Source organism: Ctenopharyngodon idella, chromosome 9, assembly GCF_019924925.1.
Source record: "Ctenopharyngodon idella isolate HZGC_01 chromosome 9, HZGC01, whole genome shotgun sequence".
Classification (NCBI taxonomy): domain Eukaryota; kingdom Metazoa; phylum Chordata; class Actinopteri; order Cypriniformes; family Xenocyprididae; genus Ctenopharyngodon; species Ctenopharyngodon idella.
This window is the reverse complement of record NC_067228.1, coordinates 20,724,356-20,744,327: the sequence shown is the minus strand read 5'-3', so window position 1 is coordinate 20,744,327 and position 19,972 is coordinate 20,724,356. Positions and strand designations below refer to the sequence as shown.

Here is a 19,972-nt window from a genome sequence, read left to right as displayed (position 1 = left end):
ACTTTTAGTCTGGATATATTGATATGAATGTTTGATAAGAATGTTGCTCAAACACCAACAAAGGGCACTGAATACAATACAATACACTGCAATACAATACTATTTTTAAAGAAATTAATACTTTTATTCAGCAAGGATGCATAAATCAAAAGTGACAGTAAATACTTTCATAAAGTTACAAAAATTTCTATTTTCCAAATCTGTTTGGACAACATTTGGACAACTGTTTTCAACATTGATAATAATAAGAAATGCTTCTTGAGCAGCAAATCATTATATTAGAATGATTTCTGAAGGGTCATGTGACACTGAAGACTGGAGTAACAGCTGCTAAAAATTCAGCTTTGCCATCAAAGGAATAAATTATATTTTAAAATATATTAAAATTGAAAACAGTTATTTTAAATTGTAATAATATTTCACATTATTTCTGTATTTACTGTATTTTTATCAAGTAAATGCTTGGTGAGCATGTTTTTGAAAATCTTTCAAAAACATGAAACAAATCTTTTTTTCTGAAAATTTGAGCATAATTTGTGACATTGCTAAGACTTCCTTCAAATTCTAAAAGAGACATATGTGAGATTAATGAGATTAATGAGGTCTGCACTCAGGAAAAAAATACAGTAACAGACTAATAAAAGTCTCCAATTGCTCTGAATTTAATCTCATTTTTTCTCCTTTGTGATTTTTCTATATACACTGTTTTATGATCCTCACTCTACTTTTCTTAGTTGTTATATGTATATAAGAGATCCTACTGTAGCATACTATACTGTACATTCATAATAGTGGTGTGCGGTGGTGTTTTAAAACGAGGAGGCAAATGACTAATGAGACATATTTAACACGTTATGAAGTAAAATATCTAGCTTCCGTCAGACCGCCTTCCATATTCAAGTTACAAAGAAAGTGTAAACTGGCGTCACGTCAGTTACACGTTTTCTGTTAAGTTGAATAGGGAAGGTGTAGGACGTAGCGTAAGCGTTTTAAACTGCAAAAGTTTTACACTTTCTTTATACGTTGAATACGAAAGGCAGTCTGTCAGAAGCTAGATATTTTACTTCAGAATTTGTTAAATATGGATTTTTTTTTACACAAATGCATCGCTTCACTTCAGAAGGATTTTATTAACCCCCCGGAGCCGTGTGGAGTATGTTTATAAAGGATGGAAGTGGATGGAAGCACTTTCTTCAGCTCATACTCATGGGTCCCATTCACTGCCATTATAAAGCTCGGATGAGTCAGGATATTTGTTAAAATATCTCAGAGAGTGTTTATCAGAAAGAATAAACTCATATAGACCTAGGATGGCTTGAGGGTGAGTAAAGATTGGGATGATTTTCATTTGAAAGTGAACTAATCCTTTAACACTTTTTTGTGTCACTTTTTGTAATATTTGCGTTGTAATATTTTAGTAACATTGATTATTTTCTCATCCAGATTTTTTGAGGAGACACTGCCTCCCTTGCTTCCTCGGAGGAAACACCCTGATAACATAAAAAGTACGCTGTCTGATTCCATTTAGAGGGCCATCAATAATTCTCAGTGTTTGAGTTTTCATTTACCACAAACATCCATGAATGTAGCACAACATTTCTTGAATAATCAAAACATTATCTGTCATAAGTGATTTGAATAAACTATAATTACCATGTATAATGTGCAAAACCAGCTATAATTACAGTGCTTTTTCCAACATGAGCTCTATATTCTGTCCACAGAGAGAGAAAGAGGTAAACAGCTTATGAATGAGAATAAGATGCTGGTTTTAATCAGTATTTTTTTCAAACAATAATTTTAATCCTCATCTATTCATCCATACATCATACATCAACAGGAAGTTTTATAGAATGTGATTGTTTTGTTTGAGGAACAAAAATGAAGTCATTCAGTTTAATTCGTACTTTTGCATGTGATGTGGCAGGTTTAAATGTGTGTATGCTCAAATGAGATTAGAGAGCTATGGTTGAAATGAAGACTTAAATTTCCATCTGTTCCTCACACAAAGCTATTGTATGGCTTCAAAGGCTTTAAAGACTTAGAATATAGTGCATGACTCATACAGACTATGTATGAATATTTACAGTAACACTTTTTTTGCTACTTGGCAGCCCATGTATGTTTTAACTAAATGGAAAAGAGCAGGATGAACATTCTGAAAAACATCTTCTTTTATGCTCTACAGAAGCAAGAAAGTAAGGCGGGTTTTGAACAACATGAGGGTGAGTAAATGATCACAGACTTTTTATTTTTAGGTTCCATACTGTTCTCACTTTTCCCCCAAAGGAGTGCATCAACCAGGTGAAAGGAGCTGCTATTCTGACTATGGACAATAACAGACATATCAACTCCAGACAAAAGTGCCAGAAACTGGTAACTGTGAGAGCTTCAGCGCTTCTGACAGATGATCAAAGAGGCGCCGGAGGAAAGCAAGGTGCAGATTATGCTGTCAATAAACCTGGAGGATCTGAACAGCTCATCTGAACACCTGAAACTTTTGTTCTGTCTTTTCTCTGCCCCTCTGCTGACAATGTACTCTTAGAGATCTCTGCCCTCTTTTCACAGTACTGATTGGAAACACAATGCCTTCTGCAGACCACCACCGTGAAGCGGCAGGGAGGCTTCTAAAATGTTATAGATATCAAATGAAATCCTGGGTCAACAAGGAAAAACTTCTGGAAAAAAACTGGACCTAAAAAAACTGTTGACTGTGCAACTCTCTTCAGATCTCTTCAAATCATCATCTTACATCACAAAAAAAATAAATAAAAAATACTGTCCAATTTGGTTTAGGAGTAAATGGACAATTTACTATTCTTGTTGCATAATGCAGATCTCAGTTATTATTAATAATGGAAAATACTGAATGCTACAAGTGGAAAAAGTACAGCCTTTCCTTCAGTTCACACAATACTGAGAAAGGCATAATGGTTTGAAAATAAAGCAATCCTATTAGCCTTGATCATACAAAATTATCATGACTAATAACTTATGACTAAGAAATGACAAAAATATCTAAGATGGTCATTTAAAAACTATTACTAAATAAAGTTTATAAAAAAAAATATCTAAAATTATAAAATTATAAAATTATAATGCAATACCCCAAACACTTAATGTTTTAATCCTCCCACAATGCAGTATCATAATTCTTTACCAAGCATTAGCTTACTAATGTAGCTTACTTTAACTGTAATGGTTAATTTGGTCAAAAAACGTTTGTCAGTTTTGCCAATAATAATAATTACTATTATTATTATTATTAAGAATGGCTGAAATCTTTACAGCGATGTGAACATTGAAGCTTTTTTTCAGGTTGGTTAAGTTTACATTTTCTTTCTGTATGTAGGATAATATTTATGACTGTAGGATATATTTGTGACTGTAAAAGTTACATATGTGCTTAGGTCAATATGGCATTGTTTGATTGTCAGAGGCATAAAGTCCTGCCATATGTTTATTCCACCCATGAACTCAGCTAGCTGATTTCACTAATTAGTTCTACCTCCTGGCAGAAAAACTGTGCTAATTAGCAAATCCAGGTGATTTGAAGTCTAAATAATTTCACACAACGCAATGTTTATTAGAAACCTCATGATCGACTATTTTATTTATGATCTTGTAAATGACAGCAGCCCAAATTCCAGGGAATTACAGTCTTTTGGTGTGTTTTTCTGTATCTATTGCTGAGGAGTTATTTACAGTTAGACACCACGCTAACGCTAGCCAGCAGCACTATTAAGAGGATAGGTCCGGTTTTTGTAGTCTATTTGCTTTATTCCAGTCACGTCATTGTCATATGAGGGAAAGTTATGTATATATTAGGTTATATATAGTGAGTGTAACATTTTTCAATGTTTATTAAACTTTGTTAAACACCTTTGCTGAAGCATTGTCTGTTTTCTTGCAGTTTTTTAGTCTTAAAATGTCTTAAATTATACAATATTAAGCCTTAAAGTTCAAATAGTCAATAATTTAATTGATTGGGTCTTAATTACAACAATAAACGCTATCATGTTATTTCAGCCATACTGATGTCTAGAGAGAAAGCCATTTCACATGTCCCACTTTCTGTGGAATAAAGCCCTGCTCAGATGTATTACAGTAGCTGCTTTCTGTCTAAACAAAAGGAAACCTGAACTTAAATGGTTCCTGCAATAATGTGTTAAATTACCCACCATATTCCAACCTAAATTTAACATCTACACTGGACAAAATATTTAGCACTGCCTTTTATGCTTAACTTGAACAAGAAAAAAAACATTAAAAACCATTAAATTGAACTTTCTCATTCATGTCAACACATTGTTACAACACTAATTTTATGTTTTAAAACAAATTATAAGTAAACTGTTTGTGTTTCTTGAAAATTAATTTATTGGCAGATAGAACATTATAATTCCAAGCGAAAAGTGTTTTCTATCTGCATTTGACCCGTTCCAAATATCACCATTTACAAATTTGAGAGGATTTTGATTTTGTACATTTAGAATACATGTAGGGTCTCTGTCATTTTCATGTTTGAAAGAAACTTGTTCCCCATATAATTTTTGCTATATAGAATGCAAAAACTTTGAAGCTCAATATCTCAAAACTGCTCAGAACGCAGACAGAACCTTATAATTCCAAGGCGACGATATGTGTATTTGTATTTGTTTTGTTCCTTGTGATGAGTGTGTTGTTTTTTGTTTTTTTATTTGGATGTTTTGATTTTATGTAAAAGCCTAACCAGGGACGTGGGCTGCAAACTAGCTTTATGCTATATGTTGTCTGTGTGTAACAATGCCTAGTGTATTGTCCCTGTTAAATAAACAAACAAATAAAAACATATGCTTTTCTTAATCACCTAAATAACAGCCAGCCTTAAAAAATATGAAAACACAAATGTGAGCATGGTGTCTACTTTGACAATTTCTCACAAAGATCCTTGATATGATGCAGAAAGAATATATACAGAGCAAATATTTGCCACTAATTGGTTCCGCTGTCATAATGGTCCACCGAAGAAAAAGGAAGGACAGGAAACTTCCTGCATGTTCCTTTAAATGTAAAATTTGCCAGAGTATAATGGCCACCTATCGAAGTGAGCATTTTGGCTCACTGACCTATAGAAACACAATACACGCAACAAAATGGATCAAAGCAAAGCATTTGTGCCTTTGATCTTTAAAGGCACAAATGCACCAAACATAAGCGTTGCAGCTATGGATGCTAAACAACTGGTCACAAAATCCTCCCTCACATTTTGGCTCCATCGCACTTATCTCCTGCAATGCAGCTGTTTGAAGAAAAAGCTGAGGGCGCAGTCAATGAGTCTCCAGTATTGCCCACAATAGGATACAGTTCGAGTCTGAGCGTAGGTGGAAATGAATAATCATTTCCCACCCAAAAGACAGCAAATGGGGGCAAGTGAGCTTTTTTAACCTCTTTGCATGGATTGTTGAGCCTGGCCATGTGGTGGGTGTAAAGTATAATAAAACACTCAGACATGTTGTGTATGAGCTCTGGGGTGGAGACTAGAGTTAGTATGAAACAAAATCCCACCAGTAAGAGTATGACACATTGCACAGGATGAGACTCAGCACTTATTGCAAGACAGCGTCTAGCAATACAATAACCTTTGACTTCTTGCTTTGGCATTTCTTCCAACAATTTCAGCCCAACAGAGAGTCAAGACAGGGCACAACCTTGCACTAGCATTAAAATATTTATTCTCCACCATAATCAGAATTGAAGTCAAACTTCACCAAGATGTCATTTCATCCAGACCCAACTTGACCCCTTTCAATTTCCGCTCAACCAGGCTTGTTTAACACTTCACTGTGCCTCTATGCAGTGTTCAAGCTGTTATGGATGACATTCTACAATGATTTGTGGTTCTGGGCATTCAAGAGTTACTAATTCAAATGGCAAATTTTGCACACAGCATGATGTGTACCTGTGTAACAGACTATCTATCTATCTATTCAAATTAGTTACAGCTTATGGAATACGTATAAAAAAGGTTAAATGATTATTCATGGTTACTTATAAATTAATATTAGAATAAAAAATAAAAAAACAGAAAGAATATATCACTTAAATATAATTTAAATTTAATAACATAAAATATAATTTTAAACAGTATCACCCAGCCTTAAAATAAATATTCATTACATAATCTAAAATCTAGCCACATGAGTTACTTGATAAATATTTAATGACATACTCTACTAATACTTGATGCGTGAGATAGTCAAATAGCGTTTGACTCACATACTGTGAAGTGTCCACTGGTGCCACATCCACAGCATTAGTGAAGTTATTCATGAGCACAGCGTCAAATTCCTGCAGCCCAGTACCAGTGTGCACCACGTGATCCTTCACAAAGATGCTGACGGCACGCAGCATGAAGGAAACAAACAGGTGCATGTGAATGTAGTTCCTGGTGCAGTGGAGACGTCTGAAGACACACAGAAATACATATTAGGCTTGTTAGGGCAGAACAGAAAAGATGGTAGACCTCAGAGATAATGTGCATTCAGGGAAATGAGGAAAAGGAAAGTTTCCACTAAACTTACCTTGTTTGTACATAATGGTAAAATGCTGCTACTTTGAAGACAATATTTATATTTCCTTTGAAGTATGCAATCACAGACTAACTGGATGCCACTTAATGTTATGATGTACTTTATTTTTATTTGGTTTACCTATTTCAATCTGTTCATTGTGCATCATTCACACAGGGAACTCAAACAGAATACATACAATAGCAATACACTCAGCGACCATCTGTTCACAAAAATCCCCAAAGTCTGACGTGTGTTATAAAGATTTTAGATTTTCTACATTTAATATATGGATACTTGCACGGAAGGCACAGACTCATCTAATTATGTTGTCACGACTGTCTTCAAATGTATTTCTTTTCATAAGTGATAAAAAGAGCACTACGTCTTGAGAGCAGCCTTGACTTTTGTACTTCAACAGAAGCTGCCACTTTCAAAATTTCACCTCAGAAGAAAAATGTGTTGATTCGTGTCAGCCATTGCTGTTAATTTCATCAGCCATTGCTGTGGCCAATCCACTGCATCAGACACTATGTTACTTTTTAAATTTAGGAAAATAGCTATTAAATATGTAATCTAACCAATAATGGTGGAGGTGTTCAATATGTGTATTCACACTACCTTTCTCATCAAAAGTGTATAGCTGCAAGCTAGCAACGTCCAGCAATGTTACATTGTTCCTCGCAGCTCACCAGCTGTGCTATTATTATGACATTTTGTACCAAGCACTTTAACTGTGTGAATATAGTATTGGCAAGTCTCTGCTAACTACATGTTCTTACTGAACTCAAAACACAATTGATGAGCTGCTAATGGAGCATGGAGAATAGAGAGGGAGGGGAAAAAAATACACAGTAGCACTGATTCACATTTGTGAAATTACAGTCTGATAGAATTAGAAATACAATATTTGAGTTTAGGGTGTTAAGAAAACTATTTAAAGCATCCGTTAAACTGTTTTTCATGCTATTTATGAGATGAAGTACAAACACACACACAGTCAGTTACTTACCTAAAGTATCCAATAATAAAGATGGCCACTAGAAGAGAGCTGAAGGAAACTGCATAGCCTACTGTGTACATGATGTGCAGCCGTTCAAAAAAGACCTGCTGTGGGGTCAAAGAGGCGATGCGTCAAGCCACCTATAAAGTGATCTCGGGCCATTGAAGAGAACTGATGGTAATGCAGCTTACTCTCTTTTTGTTGGGCTCTGGGGATTTGATGCACTCCGTGTAGTTGACCCAGGTCTTGTTTGAACTCTCTGCAAGCACCCAGGAACCATTAGAGTCACACCTCCTGTAGGCGTGTCCTGAAAGATTGAAAAATTTAAAACGGTGGTAAATGTTAGTTTATTTTCTATTTTTAATCAATTTAAAAAAAAAAAGTCTAATAACTCAATAACTGTATTTAAATGAGTCAAGAAACAATAAACATTACAAATATATAACTTCCAGTTCTTTCATCACACTGAAAATTGAAGGTCAAATCAAGAACATTGCATTGTAGGCCTACAGGTCATCTGGGTATTCAACACATACAGAAAATTTGCATATGAACATAGTATACATACTGCACACCTCTGAAACAGTATGTGTAGTGTTGTTCAAACATAAAGATTGGGTCTCATTTACTAATAATTGCATGGATTATTCATATTTACACACACAGGAGAAGTTCTCACAAAAAAGCCACCTAATTCTCAACATATATGCACATGTATTTGTTCTTAAAGGGAAAGTTCACCCAAAAATGAAAATTCTGTCATCATTTACTCTCCCTCAAGTAGTTCCAAACCTGTATGAATTTCTTTGTTCTGCTGAACACAAAGGAAGATATTTGTAAGAATGTCAGTAGCCAAACAGGTCTCGCCCCCCACTGACTACCAAAGTAAGAAAAATAAATACTATGGTAGTCAATGGGGGGCGAGTTTGGTTACTGACATTCTTACAAATATCTTCCTTTGTGTTCCCTTTAAATTCATCCTAATGTAAAAAAAAAAAATAAATAAAAAAAATATAAGGCATGGAATAAATGAACGAACGCATGTCCAAGGTTAGTAATTTACACAAAACATGCCCATATAAGGGCTTTCTGCTTAAACTCTAATTTAAAGCTTTTTGTCACTCTTGGCAAACATATGATGCTCTCTAAAGATGCTCTCCATTTTCAAAATCAGTTCAAAAAATTTTTTAATACACACCCAAAAAAGAAAGACACAAAGGTTGGCAAAACACACAACGGTTGATGAAACAGAGAGAGAGAGAAAAAATTTTCAAACCTGCATGGTTGAAATCATAGATGTAAGTGGGGCAGGGGGTCTTGGTCAGAGCTCCAGGGAAGCCTTGCGACCAACATATCAGACCATCCCACTCTGGGACACACACACCAACTGAGAGTAGAACAATTTCAGAGCAGAGATGTCAATTCACCAAAGGACAAGTTCAGATATGACCAGTGAAATCATCCAATCTTGCAGGATAAAGTGACACCATATGAAGGTCTCGCACATTTTCATTCCTTCTTGATCATTAGAGTAGATCTTGTAGCTCAATAAACATGAAATGAGCTTTAACACTCACCTAATGAATCATATATGCTTTCCATTAACTGAACACCTATGGGTGATGTTTTGTGTTGTGTGGATATTGGATTATATCCAGCTGGCATGGCCTAACATGAGCGCCCGTGGGGAACCCACGCTGACACATCATGAAAAGGCAACAAGTGTGCTTGTGTGCTGGAACAGGTACTGCAACAAGTGTATGGTTTTGTACTGTATGTGTGTTTAATTCGGTTATAAATTCTGAACTTGATCAGTGTACTTATCTTTTGTGTTAAAACAACTGAACAATTTATAACTGTAACAATGGCTGTAATGATTTCTGTTGAAATAAAAAGATTGAGAAAAACTATGCAATTAACACCAGACAGTTGATGTGTAAAGAAGTTCAATAAATCAGCAGTGGATTCAACAGAGTCGGTCCAGCAACCACAGATTTCTTCTAGCATCAGACCATAGAAGCATTGAAGTGTTAAGTTTGAAAACATTAGACCATGAAATGCTTTCAAACTATTCACTTGGAATGATTCAGAGAAAGTCTTGTGCTATTCTAATGCTAAGTCAATATGAAACAGTAATTTGCTATCATTTTACTTTAATGTGACATTTCCAAGTGAACCAGGAAACGATGTAGGACTGGGCTTAATTTCTCTAGTATTTTCAAACTTGCGTATTTTCTATTTTTTTGGGAGTTGTTACATTTTAAAGATGTGATTAAGCTAATATAATTTTAATGAAAGAGATGACAGCATATCTTCGAAATTTTGAGGGAGGAGGAGCATGTTAAAACATTAACTACAAAGGTCTTCATCCATGCCAAATTAAAAGATATAAATTAAAAGAAGAAATCCTAGTTTAAAGGGGACCTATTATGCCCCATTTTACAAGATGTAAAATAAGTCTCTGATGTCCCCAGAGTGTGTATGTGAAGTTTTATCTCAAAATACCCCACAGATAATTTTTATAGCATGTTAAAAAAACGAATGTTTAAGGACACAAAAGTGGATACAGGCAGTGAGACAGATCGCAACAGGTCATATTACTATAAGAAATACACTGGAGGGGAACGTAATCAGCGACAACATATGCTAAACAACAAACCATTCATTATTTTTAACCGATGTCAAAGAATTATTTCAGCTGTCGCCGAATACGTTCCCCTCCAATGTAGTTCTTATAGTAATATGACCCGTTGCGCTCTGTCTCACTGCCTGTATCCACTTTTGTGTCCTTAAACATTAGTTTTTTGGGGTCGACAGCTTATAAAAACTTAGTTCTGGGTTTTTTAGCTTGTTTGCTGTACACCATGTCACATAGCAGATTTTAGACATTGTTCTATTTTTTGTTATAAGCCAGAAATGACAAGCAGGCAGCCTCACGCTATATAAAGTCAATGGGGACTGTTGGATTGTTTTCCCCCCCGGTGGGCATGGTTTTCAGATTATGACGCATGTCGCTTTGTCTCTATTCTCCGGTGTCAGGATTCAGTCAGGAGGATGCGCTATAATGTCAGAAACTGCGAATATATGCTGCATGGAGATAGAACAGGTATAGTTTAGTTCAATTACGATTATAACTTATATTGTCCACTATATTAGTACAAGCCTGTTGTACAGGACCCCGTCTAAAGTGACGTCACATTGCCAGGGATCTGGAAACGGCTTGTTCTGAGACACTGCTTATGATTTATGGGGATTAAAAAAAAGGAGAGGTTGGATTTTTATCATTATGGGGTGGTTGTGTACACACACTACCAACACACATTTATAGCCAAATACCATGCAAAAGTGAATTTTGCATAATAGGTCCCCTTTAACATTTAATCATGTTTAAAATAATGTTTAGCACACACACTGAAAAAAGCACAAATTAAAAGATATATTTTAATTTTTCCCTCTCTTTAGAAAAATGCAAACCAATGAATTGTGCCAGAATGTATTAATTAAGTATATAAGGTCAATTATATTTTATGTTGACTTATGTTGGCAAAAGTAAGTTCAGGAACCAAAAGAACACATATAAAATCACAATTATACTAAACGCTTCTCCTACTGCACTTCTCACGTACCAGTTGAAAACTAAACATGTTGCACCACATCCTTTGCACACCATTTCTTTGTAAAGAACATAATTATTTTTATCTCCCCAAATTACATGTGACCCTATAACCCATGACGTTATCATGAAAGGGAAATGGGAGTGAGCCAAATTAATTTACTGAGTTGCTAGGTCACTACTGTTCATTTTACAATGAGTCTTCTTCAAAACAGCTTGTTTTTCCCCCTTCACATGTTCTGCCTTATCACCTGTGACAAGTTTATAATGAAGCTAAATGAAACTATGAACTGCGCAGTGAGTTTCACCTAACAAAGGTTGTCTCATTAGCTGTCTGATTCAGATTATTTCATTTACTTGCAAGCTTCATTTATGTGAGTTAGCTGACTCATTCGAGTTTTATGTAAAACATGTTTTGGCAGAGGTGATGATGGTCATACTTTTGGTGAACATGTTACTATTTCTAGGTGAGCTTATGTGCTGCACAACAACATTGATTTTGAGAACTGAAAATACCACTTAAAGACCCAGGATATCAAAACTGACAATTCTTGTTTTTTATGGAATATTGCAGTATTTGTTATTAACTATTTATCTGTGCACATCATTATTTTGATTAAATTCATGTCCCCTCATAATCTTTAATCAAAATGATTTCCCCTCCCTCTTGTTACGACATCTCTTCTCTGATGACTTGTTTATTGGAGCAAAGGTGAGACAACTTACATGAGATCACAGCAATAGCAAACCACAACCATCCAATCAATTCCCGATGGACAAAATCAAGTCCCGCCCTATATGTTTTCTTGTTCGAGAAGACATTTCACTCGGATATACGCCACAATAGAGAAAAAAAGACTATCCCAACTCGTGTTGTATCATGCCGACTTTAATTAAAAACTGTGTGTTCTGTGAAATACGTTCAGTGGAAACGGTGCCTACCTGCAATGTCGTCTGTGGAGACCTTCTGTAGGCATTGCAGCTTTGCATCCAGTAGCATCTGTACCTGTTCTTCAGCTGTAATCTCACCATCTTCACCAGCCTGTTCAAAAAAGGGCTCATTTTGTTTCTTCATTATGTACTAATAATCACACAAAGCCATCAGATAGCTTTGTGTGAGGATGTCATTTACAAATGTCATTCACATTTTTGGTAACACTTAATTTCGATGGTCCACTTTAGACATTTAAGAACTTATCTTAAGTAACTTATCAACTACATGTCAACTAATTCTTATTGAAATAAAGTGTAACTGCATTTTCAAGCTTGGCCCATCAAGGCGAATTTGGGATCAATGAAGGCAAACAGTAATTTTAAGTCTGTTCCTGTCAGTTATTGTATGATGCTATTTTTTTTTTTCATTCCCTTTCACTACACTTGCAGTATGGAAAAGAACAGCTCTGAGATTCTCTGCAAAAAAAAAAAAAAATCTTCCTTATATGTTCCAATGAGGAAGAAAAAGTCATAATTTTGGAACAACATGAGAGTAAGTGATGGCAGAATTTTCAAAAACGGTCCATAATTCCATTTTTATGATTTATGTTCAATTATGTAAAACTGAGTGTGTGTCGGTGTGGTTATCAAATGGTTAGTGGTGACTCTCACTCTCTCTCTCTCTCTCTCTCTCTCTCGTTTCTGGTTGCTTATTGAGTCTGCGAGGGAGTGTGAGGAGTTGAACTTCTAAATACCCTGAGGAGATGAAAGAAATTAAAAGATTCACTCTCTGTAATGATGAAAGAAAGGTTTTTAATTAGTGTAAAAGTGTATCAGAAGGCTATTGGATCTGTCATTTCTGCCTGATATTCTGCCTCAATTAAAATAATTTTCTCAGTCATGCAAAGTAAAGATACATGTACAGTTTTGAGCATTGTAAATTGGGCATTGTTCAGGAGGATATTAAAATGCACCTGGAAAAATGTAATGTAATGTATTATGAAAAATAACGAGAGCTGTGAGGAAGTGCAGCCTGTTCACTTGGGTTGTACTGTCACGTCTAATTTCACAATCAAGTTTGTTTGCTTGTTTTTGTTTGTTTGTTTTTTTGTTTGACATTTTTGGCTGTCTTAAATATTCTTAAATGCAGTTTACAAAACAAGCTCTGACATTTGTGAAATTATATGGTAAAGCTGGTTCACAAATCTGTCAAATTTGGTTTAACTGAGAGAGCAAGAATCTTCTGAATAATGACTGATTAGAGACCTACACATTCAATCTTTATGAAGAAGCTCTCTGTATAGACTTATAAAAATTATGAAAAAAAAACCTTCCAATTACTACGGAATTCATGCATACAACCTTGTACCGCAGGCATTGAGAAAACGTGAACTGTAATTTTATGCATTTAAACACGTTACAATTTTATGCTCTTCTTACACTAAGTAGTAAATGCACACAATGCCAAGCATTGCTATACAGCTGGAGATATCAACACGTCAAAAGCAAAATGTACAGTTGCAAGAAAAAGTATGTGAACCACTTGCAGAATCTGTGAAAATGTTAATAAGTTTAACAAAATAAGGGAGATAATACAAAATGCATGTTATTTTTTATTTAGTACTGTCCTGAGTAAGATATTTTACATAAAAGATGTTTACATATAATCCACAAGACAAAAAAAAATAGCTGAATTTATTAAAATAACCCCATTCATAAGTATGTGAACCATTGATTCTTAATACTGTGTGTGGTTACCTGGATGATCCGCGACCTGTTTTTTGTTGTGTGATGGTTGTTCATGAGTCTCTTGTTTGTCCTGAGCAGTTAAACTGAGCTCTGTTCTTCAGAAAAAAAATTCTTCAGTTTTCCAGCATTTTTTGCATATTTGAACCCTTTCCAGCAGTGACTGAATGATTTTGAGATCTGTCTTTTCACACTGAGGACAACTGAGGGACTCAAACACAACTATTAAAAAAGGTTCAAACATTCACTGATGCTCCAGAAGAAAACATGATGCATTAATAGATGGGGGGTGAAAACATTTGGAATTTGAAGATCAAGGTAAATTGTATTTAATTTGTCTTCCGGGAAACATGAAAGTATCTTCTGTTGCTTCCGAAGGGCAGTACTAAATGAAAAAAAATGATCTTCAAGCGAAATAACAAAAATTTGGACCTCTTCATCCTGTTCAAATGTTTTCACCCCCCGACTCTTAATGCATCATGTTCTCTTCTGGAGCATCAGTGAATGTTTGAACCTTTTTTATTAGTTGTGTTTGAGTCCCTCAGTTTTCCTCAGTGTGAAAAGATGGATCTCAAAATCATTCAGTCACTGCTGGAAAGGGTTCAAATATGCAAAAGATGGTGGAAAACTGAAGAATTTTTTGGACCTGGAGATTTTATCTGAAGAACAGAGCTCAGTTTAACTGTTCAGGACAAACAAGGGACTCATGAACAACCATCACACAACAAAAAAACAGTCGTAGATCATCCAGGTAACCACACACAGTATTAAGAATCAATGGTTCACAAACTTTTGAACTGGGTCATTTTAATAAATACAGCTATTTTTTTTTTCTTATGGATTATATGTAAACATCTTTTATGTAAAATATCTTACTCAGAACAGTACTAAATAAAAAATAACATGCATTTTGTATGATCTCTCTTATTTTGTTAAAATTTTGCACATTTTCACAGATTCTGCAAGTGGTTCACATACTTTTTCTTGCAACTGTATTCCTCAGAGATGATGAGATAACACTACCTCAAACTTCCATATTTTCACACAATAGAAAGCCATTTCTAAAGTATCTTGTCCACCACGTCCTTCATATCTACTGCTACTTTAAAAACTGCACTGATATTATGACTCAAATTAGCATAAAATTGATAGCAGGAGACATTTAATCATTTGGGCTCAATGTGACTCAATGTGTGGGGAATTATACATCTATGATTACGTTCATAAATCCCATGGCAGCAAGTGTGTAAGTGGACTCTCTGTTGGTTAAAAAAAATTATAATAATTATAATATAATTGGTATAAATTTTTTTTAATATTCATGCAGCTGACAGTGTTCCAGTAAGATGGGCAAATATGCTTGTCTATTTCAAAATACCTAACAGATTCTGAACATATCTAAACAATCAATAAGTGAATAAAGCTCAGTATGAAAAACATTCTGAGATTGATCGGTTATAATAAAGGTCCTCCAATTGGGAATGGGTAGAATATGTGTCTGCCAGTGATTACGTTATGGAAAACTATGGTTCTGGGAGTACAGTTGTACTACTTATCTGTATTGTGCATTCATATGACAAAAACCATACAACTATCTTTCAAATCAAAACTAGAGTAAAAAGCTCCACATCTTGTTGCTAGGACATTGAGTTTATTTTTAAATCTTAGTTCAAATTCAAAGAAAATTTTGCTTGATTAGTGCTGTTCATCTTAAAAGCAATGCAGAATGGGTGCAGTGAGTGCAGGATGATTTAAGTAATGGATAATCCACTACTAGCTGTGCATTATACGATTTTAATACACGACGTGGAGGCAAAAAACTCTGTGGAGTGCATTCAGATTTTTTAATGCACATCTAGCATTGGATTATACTACTTATACCATGGTCATTTGCCAGCACTGACAAGTTAAAGCGGTCATTGATATTTGCAGTGCTAAATTTGATGGGAACGGTTAATATTCTTTTTTTTTTTTCTCACTCATTAGGTCTAGCTTTCTGCCAGCTTTAAATCACACTCAGACATAAAGTAGTGCAGTAAAGTTACATTTACTTGACCGAATTATAATATTATTTAAATGAATTAGCCTATCTAGAGAGAGAGAGATTTATGTGAGATGTATGTGTGCAAGTGATGTATGTGTGAATTACCCGCATCTGTGCTTTTGAGTCAAAAGGATGAGAACCTCTGAATTAGATATAGCAAATTTAGATGTGCCACATGTAGCACGTTTTAGATGATTCTCACAGGACAAGCACATTATGCATGTTTTCATGATTTACTAATTTGTTACAGAACTTGCTGGCAGTGTAGTGAGGATACGTTTCAGGTATTTGAAAGAAATAATTAAAATTAGAAATAATTAACACACAACTCAAACCTGCAATATGACCAAGCTGGCCCACATGAAAAATAAATCTCACAAAGCATTCCCAGTTTAACTGTGCTTTGCTGGTTATTACACAGTTGTGAGGTTATACAGTCCATGTATGAGCATAATTTCCTGCTGTTGTGAAGAAAGTGGCAACGCACAGGCAAAACATTCCTCACAGCATGTTTGTATGCTATTGTGTATTGTTTTGCTGGATCATTTGTTTCTTGCATACAATTTGTTTGGTTTATTAATGCATGAACAAAAGCACAAGCCACTCAAGGGTGTTTTTATGTGTCACCCACAGCACAGGTCTAGATTTGCTCACTTGAGTGATTGCATTTACTAGTCACTGACCACCAATGACAGAGCAAGAGTGAACAATCTGTCAACAACATATAATGGAATGCTAAAAAAAAAAACAGAAAAAAAAAACATTAATGCATATTGTATGTATTCTATACTCAATATTCTATACTCATATATACTCAATTGTTACCATAAAGGTCTATTTCCACCCAATATGGTTGATAAAAAATTGACTAATACCAATGTAGCAACTCTTTATAAAGTATTAGTTTAAGAGAGAGGAAAAGGGCTGTGAAACACCCCAAGCTTTCATCAAACCTCCACTGTTGGATTTCATGTCTCAGAGGCTGGTATTAGGGATGGAGATTACATGCAAAAAACATGTAGTTGGCTTTGTTCTTGCGTTTGAAGGTGAATCACAGATCAGTCAATTTCTAATTGCATTGTAAAACTGTTTTGTCGGCCTGAAACGTGCTTAATGTGGTAATATTTATTTTATACTAAATCAGCTGGTTTTATTCAAGTCTGTACGCACACCAACAAAATACATTTTAAGCATCAGATCAAGTAGAAATTCTCATTTGCATGTTATCATGTTCAGTTCAGGTTCATACCTCAGCTAAATAAAACAGAAGCACCATTCCCATTTAAACTTTCTCTCATATAGATATAGATATATGAGTCATTCTACGAAACGGGTGCCATTTCCACTTTGCAATTTTCAAAATTTTCATTAAGAACAAACTTTTTTTTAAACAAACCTACAAATTGAAAGATATGTTAATCCTCCAAAAAACATATTTTCCCACCTCAGGCACAAAATCTTTATTAATATTATCCTTTTTATTCAGGCAAGGAAGCTATTCTTGTACCACCCCGTCACGGACAATAAGTATGCCATTGGAGTAGTAAAACAAGAAATACATTTTTAAAATCTAATGTTTTCCTAATAGTAAAATGTCCCTTTTTTGGAAACCATTAGTAGAAAGTCTGTTTTTTTTATTCTTAGATTTTTAATCTTGAAATATGAATTTGACGTTTCAGTGGCCTAATTGTTTGTACTGAAAAAATGAATTCACTTAAAAAATACAAATAAAGTTACATTTATCTGATTAGTCCACACAACAAGAACATCATTCAACATTAATTTATGTAATATTTCATTTTCTTTCCATAAACTTTTAACAAAATTACCCTGTCACAGGGTGGTAACTGATGTGACGGGGTGGTTCACTGTGACAGGGTGGTATGGACAAAGTGTTTCTCTATATGATCTGCTGGTTTTAAACTTTAAAAACTGGGGTCACTCACTGAGTGAGTGAGTGAGTGAACCAAACAGTGTTGCCAAGTCTGAGGTCTTCCCGCAGAATTGGGCTACTTTTACACTGTTGCCACAGGTTGTTTTTCATGTCAGCGGGTTGAAGCTTTTGTTCTTGTTGGCTATAATGCTCAAATGATGTCACTTCAGCTTTGTGATATAATTTAAAGTGACAGTGCATTATTTATAGATAAAACAAGTTAGTGTGATGGGGTGGTAAGTCAAACAGAGGGACGCGCACAAATCATAAAATATTTACCAAAAAAATAAGGTTTATTGTGAACAAATATATCTTATGTAAACAGGGACACACATATAGTCCTGAAAATAGTATATGTTTGAAAAAAATATATAACTTATTTGGTGATATTTTAGATGCAAATGTCATGTTGGTTAACACGAACATGTGAAATTGGCTATGTAATAATGAAAAATGATTAAAAACAGCATGTTAATCTTCAAAAAGACAAAAACAAAAAGCACAAAAACAAAAAGCATTTTATCATATATCATGTTAAAAAGAACTCTTGAATTAATAGCTTTAAGCTTTGGAAACACACTTTGGGACATTTTTTGTGCCTTACGCATCTGATCAAACGTTGCGGACCCAAATGGTACCCGTTTCATAGAATGACTCATATATATATTGTATCAGTGAAAATTTAGTGTGGGTAGTGTGTGTGCCGTGTTCGAAATCACACATTCGCAGATCTAAATTAAATTTCAGTCAAATCGAGACGCAACTTCTTCAGATAATTTACTTTAAGGAAATTTCTGTCATTATCATACAACATAAACTCAAATACACTTGTAAAAAGTAACACAAAAACGCGTCTCGTAAAGGGTACCAAGTGAATCTGAACTACCCCAGGTGCTCCCGTAAAAGAAAAGAAAAGAAAAAAAAGACAGCCCTGTACAGACCCAATGTCTTACCTGAGCATCAGCTAATGTCCAGAACAGAATCACTTTGGCGAAGTTCCACAGGAGACAATCCCTCATGATTCTGAGGTGATGCTTTCGTCGAGATAACAGGCAGTCCTCTTCCTTTAACACTTTGTGTGTCTCCTCACACTCTCCAGCGACCATGATCTAGTCATGTCGTGAGTGAAAAACATCGTTAAATCTCCCGGAAATCTTTTCTTCAATGTCTAAGCACAGAATCACGAGACGTCGTTGTTATACGAAGTTCAAATGCGTTCACATCACCTTTATATCGTAACTTAAAAGCAGCTTGAAAGTTTGCAAGTGTACTCCATGAAGAAATCCCCTCGGCTGACGGACTCAACGTGAATGATATGGGCGCTTGAATGAGAGACGCTCCCACCGTCACAAACAGCAAGTGTCTCACTCTCACTGGGGATGGGCGGGTCGAACTTGAAATATCTGTAGTATAGTAATACTCACGGTTTATCGCGAGGAAAGACCCTCCTCATTTCAACAATATTGACACAATGTGTTTTAAGTGGTTTCTTCTTCTTCTTCTTCTTCTTCTTCTGTTTTGAAAATGAATGCGTATCATGAGCTCCGAAGTGAAAACAATTAATTATATTATAGTTGTGTAGGATAGGAACTATTTCTTCTTCCGCTCATCTCTCAACGCACAGGAATACGGAGGCAGTGATAAGCAGCGCTCACTCGCCATGTCTAAAGAGTTGAGGGAGAATGATAGAAAAATCTTCAACTTTCTTTAAGTTAAGTTGTTAAATGATTAATTGCGTTCTAAAAGTGTTGAAAAAGAAAGAAGTCTGATCATTTGCGATTTATTTAATGCTACCTAATGATGGCTTTTAAATCGCAAGTCCTTCAGCCTACACAACTTCTTACGCACTTCTTGTGTTTTGTGTTCAATGGAACGTGAGCCAGATTAGAAATGTGCAGTACAGTCTAATGGATAAAGATCTGCATTGGTATTCGAAAGATTGTTCAAACCCCAGGGAGGATTAGCTAAATGACTAATAATTAAAATCATTGAATTAGTGTTCAAGAAGTGGCAAAATAAGAGTAAGTTGTGGATCTGTCCATGGTGCTGAAACACCAACTAGCAACCGAAGCCACTGGAAGGCAAGCCTGCAACCTTTAGCCAAAAAAGCTTAACGGCTAATGCTAACGCTCCGGCTCTGGCGGTACGC

At 35.2% G+C, this 19,972-nt stretch overlaps 1 protein-coding gene across 1 annotated transcript in view; it reads right to left on the bottom strand.

Annotated features, from left to right (window-relative positions):
• Positions 1-19,141, bottom strand: part of pth2ra (parathyroid hormone 2 receptor a) — a 61,959-nt gene extending 42,818 nt beyond the window's left edge. The window contains exons 1-6 of the mRNA XM_051906901.1: positions 18,777-19,141; positions 12,110-12,209; positions 8,831-8,941; positions 7,746-7,861; positions 7,564-7,661; positions 6,259-6,445 (exon numbers count right to left, since the gene is read on the bottom strand). Coding sequence (XP_051762861.1) covers positions 6,259-6,445; positions 7,564-7,661; positions 7,746-7,861; positions 8,831-8,941; positions 12,110-12,209; positions 18,777-18,929 — 765 coding nt within the window. The 5' untranslated portion in view covers positions 18,930-19,141. The remainder of the gene's footprint in view (positions 1-6,258; positions 6,446-7,563; positions 7,662-7,745; positions 7,862-8,830; positions 8,942-12,109; positions 12,210-18,776) is intronic.
• Between the last annotated feature and the right edge of the window lie 831 nt (positions 19,142-19,972).